The 13651-nt window shown below is 44.0% G+C and overlaps 1 protein-coding gene across 5 annotated transcripts in view; it reads left to right on the forward strand.

Moving 5' to 3' along the window:
- TRIM2 (tripartite motif containing 2) overlaps positions 1–13651 on the forward strand; it is a 79030-nt gene that overhangs the window by 52432 nt on the left and 12947 nt on the right. For all 5 annotated transcript variants that reach the window (XM_036031917.1, XM_036031919.1, XM_036031916.1 and 2 more), the window contains 2 exons: positions 8406–8509; positions 8741–8908. In XM_036031917.1, the coding sequence (XP_035887810.1) occupies positions 8406–8509; positions 8741–8908 (272 nt within the window). The remainder of the gene's footprint in view (positions 1–8405; positions 8510–8740; positions 8909–13651) is intronic.

Here is a 13651-nt window from a genome sequence, read left to right on the forward strand (position 1 = left end):
AGCTGCTGCATGCTGACACGTGAGCCTGAGTCTTGGGAAAGACCGTGACGTGAGATGTCCGTTGTCCGCTCAGAGTGTGGAGGCCTCGTACAGTCGCTGGCCATTTGCGCAGCGTGGGTGCAGAAATCGTCGAGCCGCCCACCAAAGCAGAGAGGGCGAGCTGGGATGGGCGAAGGATTGGGAGCCGCCCAGGTCTGCCACACCGGTTCTGCCGCTTGAAAGTCAGGCAGGTCTCTCGGCTTCCCTGGGCTTCAGTTTCCATGTCCATCCAGTGAAAAGACAAATATCCGCTTCTGAGAATTGTTCTCAGTTCCAAGAGTCATGCCCGGCACGTAGGAGGAGCTAAATAAATGAAAAGTATTGTTTTTGCATGTGCAATTAAGGTTGTGAGATTTTTCCTACTACCTTCTCAAACAGTTCAACCCGCTGCTGCCCACTGATCTCCTGCATTAAGAACAAACTCAGTCTCCAATTCAGAAACCCCCACCCCAAGCCTAGGACCCCCGTCTGCTTGCCCGAGCGGTGCGCACAGTAGAGAAAGGGCTCAGACCTGAGTCTGATTGTGGCCCTGATTCTCTTTGCCCGCTGGGCAACTGACTTACCCTTCCTTAACATGGTTTCTTCCTCTGTAAAACAAAGGAATGAAGTATTACCAACTCCCAAGGTTGTTGTGCAGTTGAAAGAGAGAATTCTTGTAATGTGGCTGGCACTTACCTGTGTAAAGCAGGTGCTCAGTTCCTGGTAGCTGTTACTTTACTATTGTTACTATCAATCATCATTATCACCTCCTGTGATTCTCACCTGAGTAAAAAGACATTTCTATTAGGGGTATTTTCTCTCCAACTATATTGACTTTGGATTCCCAGCTCCCACCCTAAGGGGCAGGGGATCAGCTCTGCCCCCTCCCACCCACTGAGAAATGCAGCATTAATGATTCGTTGACCCCGGTGGGCAGGTGTTTAAATGCTCAAACATTTGTAAAGTGCTTACAACAGTGCCTGGCAAGCAGCACTATGCCTGCATTTATTAAGGAAGTGAAGATTCTGTCTTAGTTTGTTCAGGCTGCCACAGACTAGGTGGCATAAACAAAATGCATTTTCTCACATTTCTGGAGGATGGAAGTCCAAGATCAAGGTGGCGGCAGGGTCAGGGTTGGTTTCCTCTGAGGCCTCTCTCCCGGGCTTGCAGGTGGCAGCCTTCTTGCTGCCTTGCGCTCCCATGGCTGTCCTCCTGTGCACGGCATCCTGGTGCTTCCTGCTCTTCTCACAATGGGGACACCAATCACATTGGATTAGGGCCTCACACCCCTGGCCCCATTTTAAGTTAACCCACTCTTTAAAGATCTTATCTCCAAATACAGTTATCTTATGTGGTACAACTGGCACTTCAACATATGAATTTTTGCAGAGGACACAGTTCAGCCCACAGCTGGTGCTAAGCGCCCCAGGTATGTAGGGGCAGAAAGGAAAGCAGGTCCTGCTGGCCTATTCCTCTCTAAATGTATGTTCCAATCCAGAGTCTAGCTGAAAGAGGCCAGTCACTGTGCAATAGTATAACTTGAAGACATTTCTGGAGCCCTTAGTGCCTGCTGGGTACTATGCCAGGTGATAGGAATATAGAGATGAAAGAAATGAGGTCCCCTCCTCAAGGAGTTTGGGGTGACATATGTATGGCCAGCTAACCCTAAGATTGTAGATTAGGTGATGGTAAGCTACAGAAATGAGGAGGAACTTAAATGGGACATGGATGATGAATACGACTTCTCCAAGTTGACAGGTGGAAACAGCATCCCAGGTAGAGGGACCAGTGTGAAGGGCAAAGGCAAGGTAAAGAGGCATGGGCACGGCTGATGTTTTAGGGGAACACATGCGTGAGAAGATGTAGGTGGGCCAAAGGGCAGAGGGGTGGAACGTGATGGGGGCGCTGGCAGGACGTGAGGCCGGACAAGTCATTGCTGGAGCCCGTGCTCCTGGAGCGCCTGTGAGCTCTCACGAGGGGCGCCTTCATGCAAAGTATGAAGCCCTTTCCCAGTTGTATTCGTCCCTCAGCACCACTTCCTCCTGTATAAGACACTGCAATTATTATTATTTATGCCTGGGGCTTATTTCCCAACAAGATTATAAATTACTTCAGGGCAGGGATGATGTCTTTAACCATTTATAATCTTCAACAATACCCAGAAGACTCTTTTACATAAGTACATGGCCCATTTGAAATAGGATCAAGTCATGACCTACTGCATGATTTCACTCCTCGCTCACCACGCTCTTCACGCTCACCCAGTTTCGAGGCCCAGGGGCAGCCAGACCAGGCAATGATGCACTAAACTCAAGGGCAGCCATTCACATGCCTGTGGCTCTGCTGGGCCCCGTCAGACAGTGCTGGCCTTTTAAGATTTTGCCTTCTCAACATGTATACCGTTGGCTACCAGTGGGTAGAGCTTATATCAATAATTAGAAGAGTGCAGCTTTCTTTGTCAGTTATTTTGGTTTAGAACTGTGTTTCTTAGTACAGCCAGGCTCTTAGGTGCACGATAATAGAACATGGTGATTGGAACAGTCCTGTGCATGAGTTAAAGCCTGCCATATGCAATCCACAATTCACTGAAACTCAGCTACCTGTCTGAGGTAGCAACCGTGATTCTGCTGGTGTGGCGCTGACTTTGTGTTTAAAGATACATAGTTTCATAGTACATGGGTTAGGAGTTAATCCAACAGCCCTAAATAACGTGTTAATGTTGTGTATTCGTGAAAGTAAACTGTCACTTTTTGAGTGATATAGAAGATTTTTGGGGGGTAAATTTGACTCAAATTTTCACCTTCCTCACCAGTTATCCTGCCCCAGGTTGGACGTGACTTTGCCATTTGAGCACCAGCTCTATGCCAGACCCTTTGCCGGGTTAGGGTATAAGGAGAGGAAGGAGATTCTAAATTTGACCTAGAGGAGGCCATAGTCTAGGAGGAGGCAGATGTGGGAAAAATGCCCTCGGTATGACTGAAGGCACAGGAGCTGGGGTGAGGTGGAGGAGGAGCCAGACAGGCAGTGGGGCGTTAAGGAACATTCCTGGAGTTGAGCAACACCTAAACCTAAGCTGGCTTTGAAAGAGAGCCTGTCTGATGGAAGGAAGAAAAGGGTGGTGTTAGATGAAAGGTGAGCAGGTACAAAGACACGAAGGTGAGAAGCAGAGCTGTTCAAGGAACTGTAAATACTTCCATCATCCTGGGGCATCCAATGAAGCGAGATGCAGAGGGGAGGCTGCCTTTCCCTGATTAGGAGCTGGGACTGTGTTCTCTGTACCCGTGTTTCTCAAGGTGTTTCTCAAAGTGTAGTCCGTAAACCGCTTGAATCCCTGGGGCTGCTTGGTAACAATGCTGTGTTTACAGAATCAAGACCCCTGGGGGAAGGGCAGGGAATCTGCATTCTGTAAGCTCCAGTGAAGCTTGTGCTCACTGAGGTTTGAGAACCAGCGCTAGGTGGGTGATAAGGAAGCCCTGAAAGGTGTGTAGTGACTTACTGAGATAGAATTTCTCTCCAGAAAGCCTGGGGGCATTATAGAGCACCTGTTGGAAAGGTCTCTGGGAAGCAGGGAGCTGCTTTCTACTGCAGCCGTCGCATGAGCCAGAATTAAGGGTGATGCTCTGGCATGGGGAGGAAGCAGCAGATTTGTAAGATGCTTAGGAGCAAGAGGGCAAGACTTGGTGACCAAATCCAGCTTCTAACTATTTGACTTGAGTGCCATAGGGATGTGAGGCAGCAGAGTGAATGATGGCCGAGGCTGCGGATGCTGGGCGAGGCGCCCGAGTCCCAGCCCCAGCACGGCCACTTTCTTACCTGTGCATTCTCGGGTAAGCTACTCAACCTCTCTGTGCCTCAGTTTCCTCCAGAAAAAGGGGATTTACAAAAAAGAACCTACCTAATAGGGGTTTGAGGATTATATGAATTAATACATGAAAGAGCTTAGAATAGTAAGCTCTAATTTGAATAATATTCAATAAGTTCTAGAGAAGCAACATAGATAATACTAGTTAACATATTCATAGTGGTAGTGTAGAAGTAACAGTTAACCTAAGTAGTTAAGAACATGCTGAGAGCACGAAAGCCCGATCATCTGATTCGAACCCCAGCCTACTATTCATTAGCTGTATGATTGAGAGAAAATTAACCTCTCTGTGTTCATTCGTAAGGTGGGGGTGATCTTCATGCACATGTCACTTGGTGAGGATGAAAATAGTACATATGGAGGCTTAGAACAGTGCAGGCACATAGTAAGGACTCCATAAATGTGACCGTCGTCGCCATTATCAACCAAGAATAAAAGTAAGAGGAGGAAGGGTGTGTTTCAGTTTAATCGTCCAGGTCGAAGTGTCCTGTAGGCAGTCAGGGTGTGGGTTTGGAGCTCAGCACAGAAGTCAGGGCTAGACACCAATTTGGAATTGAAATGCACAGAGAAGTTACATTAAAGCACGAGTTTCCGTGAGATGTCAAAGACAGGCCCTGTGGTTCTGGGAGGAATGGCGGGGGCGCTGGAAGTGGGAGGCAGGGACAGGCCTTCTCTGGGCCAGGCATTGTGCGGTCCACTTCCACGTGTGCTCTCACTTCAAATCTCCAGCAAGTACACTCTACTTTCAGTTCCCGGTGTCCCTCCGGTATCACACACCCACTGTAGTGTAATTTGTCATGTGCTGGGGTCAGCCTATACTGGTTCTCAAGCCACCTCCTAGCTCCGCTCGGTGGCTTCATGTTGGCAGCCTGACATCAGCCAAGGGGGGAGCATTTACATCTACAGACAGGCAAACGTTGCAGATCAGAGCTCCCCTCCCAGCCCCTGGCCCTCAATGGTCAAATTTCCAGGACAACGTATAATTTATCCTTACTGTGGAAGCCACGGAGGCGCAGAGAGCTGGGGCAGGAGCCCGAGCCGTCTGGGACGCTGACAGAACCCAAGCTGCCCGTGACTCTCACGCCTGTGCCTTTTTAATTGCACCGTGATTCCCCTTCACCTAAAATGTCCTTTAACTACTGTGGTTTTCCAAAGTTGAGGGACTTGCTACCTCCCGCCTCTGAAAACTTAATGATGTGCCCATGGTGAATGAGTCATCATGTTTCTCTAATGCTGGATTGCAGGAACAGTCCTGAATGAGTTGAGGGAAGTAGCTCAGAGCATCTGTTGACAGTGATTCCTTGAAACCCGGGGATTAGTTTTCCCCAGCGAGCTGGTTTTGTCAGCTGCTAAAGAAAGTCACTGAACAAAAGGGAAGCCAGAAGACGTGGGAGGGAGTGAAAGAATTACAGTTGAATTGTTTCAAACTATGTAATTAATACACCATACCTTAGTGAGGCCGTAAGAAGTGTGGAAAGAACCACTCATGTGTACTGCAGTTCTTTCAATATAAAGTGGGTGTGTAAAGTCACTTAGCACGAGTCCAGAGGCTTTGCAGGAAGATAGGATCTTTGATGCCTCTCTCGCCTGCCTCACCTCTGCAAACCACCACCTTCCCTCCCTAGAATCTCCGAGGAAGGAGATCATACTAGTTTGACATCTGAGGTCATTGTAGGCACCCTGCCCTCACCCACCTTGAGCATTCACCCTCGGGATCTGTTCATGCTTACTGAGCGCTAGGTGGGCACCGTGCTGTGTGAGAGGGGGCGGCGGGTACCCCTGCCCCTTGGGGAGCTCACAGGTCAGCGAGGGAGACAGGACTGTTCCATAGGTGAAATACTGTGTGATAAGGGATGGAATTTCCTAAAGGACTTTATGGAGAAAGCATGACCTGTGTGAGCCCAAAGGGTAATTATCCTCATCTCAGAAAACTGGTGTTCTCAAGTCCAATTAGAAAGAAACATTGTGTGTATCAGGAAAAAAAAAAGGGGGTTATGTAAACCTCCTAGTCTCCGGGTCAGGAGAACCTGGGTTTTGGTCTCCTGTCCGTCTCTACTACCTTTGCAATGTGTCTGGCTTCAGTTTTGCCTCCATAAAATGGACCGATGGGTAATATTTATCATGTTAACTCATGGGGATGTCGTAAGGTGTGCATGAGAGAAAGTACATGAAAGTGCTGTAAATACAAAGACACCTTTCATTTTCCCATGACGTAATGTGGGTTGTAATTTACTCAGATGGTAATAGCTCATTCAGGCATTTGCTTACTCAGCAAACATGGAGGAAGCACCGACTTGATGGTCCTGTGTGAGACCTTCTATTTGGCTCGCTTTCCTCCTCTTGCATCATCCCATCTAAGTATCTAGATTTGCCTAACATTAATTTTCTCATTAAATAGAGTGGGGCGGGGTTTACAGTTTTTAATCCCTTATTTCAGCCCAGGGCCCGGTTACCTATCACCTTACTCCGTAATTGTCCTGGAGGCGTGGGCGGACGTGACCAGGAGGGATACAGATGAGGGAAACTGGTGGCTTAAAATTTCATTTTATGCCTCATCAGCTCGTTAAACATCTGGGGAAAACAAGTTTAATTATCTTATAGAATCGTTGCCCAGTTGTTTATAATTACTTTAAAACTCGTGTTACTTGCTTTACTAGCCAAATGTTACTTACCATCAAATGAAATCTTTTCCAAAAGTGGCAGGAAAAGATTTTGTAAGGACCCTCTGTGTTTTGTGTTACATTCATGTTTGTTAGGAAAGAACTAATTTTCATTATATATTTGGAATACTTTGGGGGCACTTTTCTATAGACTCAATAAAGTTTACTAACGATCGTGAAGAGTGAAGCATGATCCCAAATTGTCTCTAGCTTCTGGAATTCCTGTTTATTTTACTTGGGTCTCAAGACCTTCTGTCAACATTCGGATGTGGGCATTTCAGCATAACGACAATGGGTAGTAGTTCTGCATCACAGCTCGGCATCGGGATTTTCCTGGTTTAACTGCTGGTGGGAAGTAGTATTCGTTGTCCCTCCAGTTAGAGGGTGCTGGTGGTTTCCTTTGATCCTCAGGGGAACGCTGAGATCCTGCTGTGGTTCAAAAGCACAAATAGAGTTAAAAAAATGATGATCAATAACTCTGGCAGAAGATGTTTGTTAGAATCGGGATGTTACGCCAGCCATTTGTAAACTGAGTCATGTGGCTTCAGGAAGCAGATTTTTTTTAAAAAAACAAATATTATAAAATTAAAATGGCAATGCCTGTTCCATTTAGCTCTTTTTAAAACGTATAAGTGATCGTGGACTAACAGACGTGCCTCCAGCTCTGAGATCTCATTTACACGTGGGGCAACAGACCCCAGCTCTAGCTAACTTGAGACCGAGAACAAGAGCTGGGCCAGCACCTCGCCCTGGGGCTCGGGATGGGCTGCAGGCCCCTCTTCTGGCGGTGTGGCCTGCTGCAGCGAGCCCCATTGCCCTCCCGAGCCAGTGTAGGCAGGCACTGAGCAGCACGCGTTCAGGCAGCGTCTTTCTCCCCTTGTTCTGAATGGTGTGCTCTGGAGTCCAGCTAAGCATCTTTGCCCGCTCTTTCCCAAGGCCCTGCACCGATGTCCAAAGACAAAATATCAAATTGCTCTTCTGACTATAAATGAAATGATAAAACAGAGGCACAGCCTTCTCTCTCACTGTAAACTTTAACCTCCCTGGTCATTTCTGAGCGAAATTTATTCTGTTCCCATCCATTATTATTCACGTGGTCCTATTGAAATAAGTTCTAAACACTCCTTCTGAAACAAAAACAGGCATCTGTCAACCCATAGATTCCTTTGCTCTTTTTTTCTCCTGCCTCATCTCTCTCATTAAAGAAAAAGTCAGCAAAGATGAATATATTGCTTGGTTAAATTCATTTTCTTTTGCTTTTCTTCTTTATGTAATCCAGAAAGTGTTCTGTCAGGATATCATTTACATTTTCATACAGCCCGTGAATACACAGTCTATGAGATACTGAGTCTGTGAAAATAATGCAGAAGTAAATCCAGTGTATGAAACTCAGCCTGCTAGTTTGTAACAGCTCGGCCTTAAGGTTCGGTGAATGCACTGAAAGTCAAATGTCCAGGTTTCTTCTAAGAACTGCTGGGCGAGAGGGTGGGGATTTTGGCAAAACTGTAAGGGTCTCTCCTATTGCAAATCCTTAATTATAAAGTTAGTTTCTATTTTGGTGTCTTTGTGGAATCTTAATCTATTTTAATCATATTAATATGCAGCTACAACTTAGGGAGAGAAAATTGGCATTTGCCTGAAAGAACGATTTGTTGAAGACTCGATTGTTCTGGAAGAGAGTTTAGTAGCAGATAAGTCAGGTCATGGGGAGGGGGTTCTCTTGTTTGTTTGTTTTTCTCTTTTTTACAGTATAATTTTAAAACAGTGCATTCTCAGGTTACCTATGGAAGCCTGAGTAATTCTCTTGCTGAAACTGAGAAATTTGATTCTCTATTGCTAAATTTCTGTGGTTTTATTATTTTTAGGTACCAAAGGAAGAAATAAAGGGGAATTTACAAATCTTCAAGGGGTAGCTGCATCTACCAGTGGGAAGATATTAATTGCAGACAGTAACAACCAGTGCGTGCAGGTATGGCCCCTGACTGTATACCTCCAACCACCAGTGGTGATAAAATGGGTACAGTTGCCCATTTTCCTGCTTAACACTTGGGGTACACGGTGCAAGGAAAGCTTAGAATGTGTGCATAGACTTCTGTTCAAGCAGGACTGGCAAGTTCTGACCTGTCGTGCAGACGACAGTGTTTCTGGCTGGGTTCTTCTGTGCGGGTTCTCATTCCAATGAATGCAATTTGTTTTATAGATATTTTCCAACGATGGCCAGTTCAAAAGTCGTTTTGGCATACGAGGACGCTCTCCCGGGCAGCTGCAGCGGCCCACAGGGGTAGCGGTGCATCCCAGTGGGGACATAATCATTGCAGATTATGATAACAAGTGGGTTAGCATATTCTCTTCAGATGGAAAGTTTAAGGTAAGATTAACTACTGCATAACCACTAAACAGTAGAGAGAAGGAATGAGAAATGCAAAAATGAAATTTTGCATTTCCTTGTCTTTTTCCTTTTTGAGATCCAATAAAATAGTCAATAATTCTTCATATACAAAGACATCTAGACTGTGTTACATCTAAGTTTTGTGAAGCGAGAGTAACAATAATATTGCCATCAATTTACTCCTGTATATCCTAAATATGACTTCATTTTATAAAGTAATTGTGTTACCCAGTCAATTTTTTTAAAGATTTTATTTATTTATTTTTAGAGAGCAGAAGGGAGGGAGAAAGAGAGGGAGAGAAACATCAGTGTGTAGTTGCCTCTCATGCATCTCCACCTGGGGACCTGACCCGGCCCGCAACCCAGGCCTGTGCCCTGACTGGGAATCGAACTGATGACCCCTTGGTCCATAGGCTGGCACTCAATCCACTGAGCCACACCAGCCAGGGCTCCAGTCAATTTTTTTATACCATCATATGTAAGGGTTATTAAGAGTCAATTTATATTTTCCAAATTAACGTACAGGTTGTCATTTATGAAGTGGCTTCTACTTTCTCAGTCCCGTGACAGGTATATGGGGAGAGATAAAATTGTAAGACACGGTCCCCTCCTTTTGAAAATATACAAGCCCCTTGAGAAAAAGAGATGAACACACAGAAAACAATACATGTCAGCCTTTATTCCGTCATACATTGTTTGGTACGATCTCAAAGCAGAGTGTTAAAGAATAGAGCATAAGAGTTGGAAAGAAAACGGGGGCTGGCATCACTGAGAAAATGCAAATAGAGCTACACTTTGAGGGGTCCCATCATTTGACATATTTGCTGTCACTCCCGGTGTCATCTTCTGTTTCTTCAGCAAGTCACCCAAGAGTAGAGAGCTCTCTGGTGATAACAAATGTCACCTCCTAAGGTGTCAATAAGGAATATTATCGTCCAGCCCATTTTCTACACTGGCTATAGGAAGATTATGAGACCCTGTGTCAAAGGTGTTTTTGAAAGTCACATGGACTATGCCTTCTATATTCCCCCGTCCAACCTTCTAGAGACTTCTTTTCAGTTGACAACATGAACTTTAACTCAGATTAACATATGAGAATCCATTTGGCAAATTATATAACTCTCTCAAGCCTTGATAGCCTCATATTGCAATTTGGGACTTGGGTGAGGACTAAATGAGGTTTTATTTGTGGATTTTGTATGTGTCCAATAGGAAATAGGCATCCAAACGTGTTCTTTTCCAATGCCTGTAGTAAGTCTGTTCGAAAAATGAAGTCTATTCAGTCAGCTGTCTATAATTCGGGCTTCGTGGCCTCACACGGCAGCTGCCAGTGGTCACGTTCCTTGTCTGAGAGTGGGCAGTGCTCTCCCTAGCCTATTCTGGAGTCCTGGAGACGGCACGAAGCTCACCTGCTCGTCTTTACTGGAGGCACTTACATTTTCCTTTTTCGGGCTGTGAGATCACCGTAGTCATAGCATTGATATTATTAAGGAAGTTCCTTACACAATTACTCATCTTCAGATGGGAGCCCCTGCTTTGTGTGAGGCAGCGTCTTTTCAAACTGGGAAAATGAAAAGCTACTGTTTCCAGCTCTACCCTAGTGCACGTGGTTCTTTGATTGCCCTTGATGTTTTCCACCCCACTAGTCATGTAATGCCTTCATTTGAAGTCCATGCCCACAGGAAGGTCTCTTGCCTCTCTAATTTCCTTCCTTTCTTTCATGTCTTCATAATCGTGTGTGTGATATGCTGTACCCAAATATGACAATGTTACCATCAAAAGAATAAAAACTATACAGGGACCTCTTGAAAAGATCTATCTAGATAGGGGCCAACCCATAGACTCTAGCATAATCATGACCTGTTTTTTTTAAAATTCAGAAACAAATATTAAGACAGGTATTGAAACAGGAGTTCTATATCTATATATTATATTGAGATCTTGTATATCTAATATATTGACACATTGAAACAGAAGAGAGAAGGGTTTCCTGAATTAAGCCCTTTTCATTCAGTGGCTCATCAAAATCCTAAGGGTTGAAAGACAGCGAGTGAAAACACTCCAGTACTCTAAAGGGATTCACCCAGTTGTGACGTCCAGGACCACACACTGAGAGACGCTCATTTTCTTTGATGGGGTTCAGTAAAATAAAGCAGGGGCTCACAAGGACAAACCTTTACCACACATGTGGATTCTTCATATTTATCCCTAATAGTTCTAGAGATATAGCATCTTATCTCCTCTTTCTTTTACTCACTCACTTCTTAGCCCCAATACTCATTCCTGTCTGCCTCTAACTTATTTTCTTTCCATCTTCCCTCCTGACTTACATCTTCTGGCCCATCTAGGAGCCTTCTGTGACCCCAGAACAGATACAGTAGTACCCGTCACAAAGAAGTAGGGAATCAGGAGGTGCCAGTTCAGCTTTTCTTTTCTTTTCTTTTTAAAATAATTTTATTGTTATTGTTTTAAAGATTTTATTTATTTATTTTTAGAGAGGGAAGGGAGGGAGAAAGAGAGAGAGAGAGAGAGAAACATCAATGTGCGGTTGCTGGGGGCCGTGGCCTGCAACCCAGGCATGTGCCTTGACTGGGAATCGAACCTGTGATGCTTTGGTTTGCAGCCCGTGCTCAATCCACTGAGCTATGCCAGCCAGGGCTTCTTTTTTTTCTAAATGATAGAAGTAAAGACCCTTGCCACCATATTCTAAAATATCTTATCTTTTTCCTCTTCCACTTAAGGACCTGTTTGTTGACCTAAATACTTTCATTTAACAGTTCCAGAGCCAGGATCTAGAATATCTTTGCTGACTATTCTATTTAAGATGGGAGACATATTGTCGGGCCAAATGTTATTAATTCTCATTTTACTTGGTAGAATCTAATGCAGCTAAACTAGGACTGAAGGGAAGTGACAAGAAAAGAGGTTTTGGCTCAACACTTAAGTTTTGTCTTTCGGACCCACCCTAACTAGCTCTTAACTACGTGATAGAATGGCAGTAATCCTTTATTTTCTGTTTGCAAGCGACATAATTATCATCCACTTGGCATTATTATGTGGCTGAGTCATTTTAAGTAACAACTACTGTTCATAATGTGAGGTACTAATAATATTCTTGTTTTAATAATCAGAGTCTTCTCTCTTTTGATCCCTACTGACATATCTTCTATTCAGACATGAAAGAGAGCATACAGTGTCTTTGTAAGTTATTATGTTATAGTGTCTTTGATCTTGGGGCTAGATTGCAGAATCAGAATCAAATTTATACAACCGATTCCCTTGCCAGGACACCATTGTTTCCTTCCTGAGTAAATGTGTGTTTGTTCTAAAGAGGTTGAATCTGAATCTCAGTCACTTATAAATATCCAAGAACAAAAGATGATACAAAGTCTGAACTTCCGCATAGGAAAGCCCCCACCCTTGTCTTCATGCTCTCTTTTTTTTTTTTTTTGCACATCTCTTGGTGTCTTTGTTGGGAAAGAAGATAATCCTGTGTGTCGGGTATGATACCAGCTGAGTAGGGTGAAAGAGAGGAGATTATCTATGTGTCATGTGCTGGGGTTGACATTTTCCTTGATCCTTTGGAACCTGCAAGACCCAGGAGGTAAATAGCATAGTTGCCATTTTACAGATGAGAAAACTCAGGTTCAAACTGATGAAAGAATAAATGAATTTTGCTTTGAAATTTTGATCCTCGTTCACTAGGTGAACTGTGATATCATAAAAGGAACTAGCAAATCAGGAGGTGCTACTTTGGCTTTTCTTTTCATTTTTTTAAAAGACTTTATTTATTTTTAGAGAGAGGGGAAGGGAGGGAGCCAGAGTGGGAGAGAAACACCAATTGGTTGCTTCTCACATGTCCCCAACCGGGGATCTGACCCATAACCCAGGCATGTGCCCTGACTGGGAGTTGAACTGGCAACCTTTTGGTTCACAGGCTGGCACGTGATTTACTGAGCCACACCAGCCCAGGCATTTTCCTTTTTTTTTTTTTATAATGGTAGAAGTGAAGAAGATAAATTTAGTTGGACATTTGTTGAGTGTAAGCTGAAACTTGTAAAGTAGGCCATGACTAAAGATACGGATTTGAGAATCTCACACATAGAAGTGGAAGGTGAGGCTTTAGCACAAATGAGACATTAGAAGAAGTGTAGGGTTGCATCGTCCACTATGGTGACCGTTAGGCACACGTGGATACTGAGTTCCTGAATGGGGCTGGTCTGAGCTGAGATGTGCTGTGAGTGTAAAATACATTCTGGGTTTCAAGGATTTAGTCCTCCAAAGAGAATGTAAAATATCTCATTATTTTTATGTTGATTACATGTTGAAATGATCACTTTTAGTTATGTTGAGTTAAATGAAATATATAATTCAAATAAATTTTCCCTTTTTATTCTTTTGATTTGGCTACTAGAAGACTTTAAGTTCCACGTGTAGCACGTGTTCTCCTTCCATCAAACAGCACTGATGTGGAGAGAAAACCTGAGAGGACTAAACGGAAACTTGGAGAATGTAGCTATTCAGGAGTTAACATTTTAAATTTACAAAGTAATGTTTGCAAATAGATTTTTCAAATAAGCCTGTAGAAGAAATGAAAATGAAAAGTTCGAGTTTCTCTTGCCACTACTAGTATCTCTTTCCAAGATACAAATTCTGTCTGGTTTTTCACTTTCTCCTCCAGGAGGATGTGTCCACATACAAACGCATTTAACACAAGTGGGC

This window comes from Phyllostomus discolor, chromosome 8, assembly GCF_004126475.2.
Source record: "Phyllostomus discolor isolate MPI-MPIP mPhyDis1 chromosome 8, mPhyDis1.pri.v3, whole genome shotgun sequence".
NCBI classification, from domain to species: domain Eukaryota; kingdom Metazoa; phylum Chordata; class Mammalia; order Chiroptera; family Phyllostomidae; genus Phyllostomus; species Phyllostomus discolor.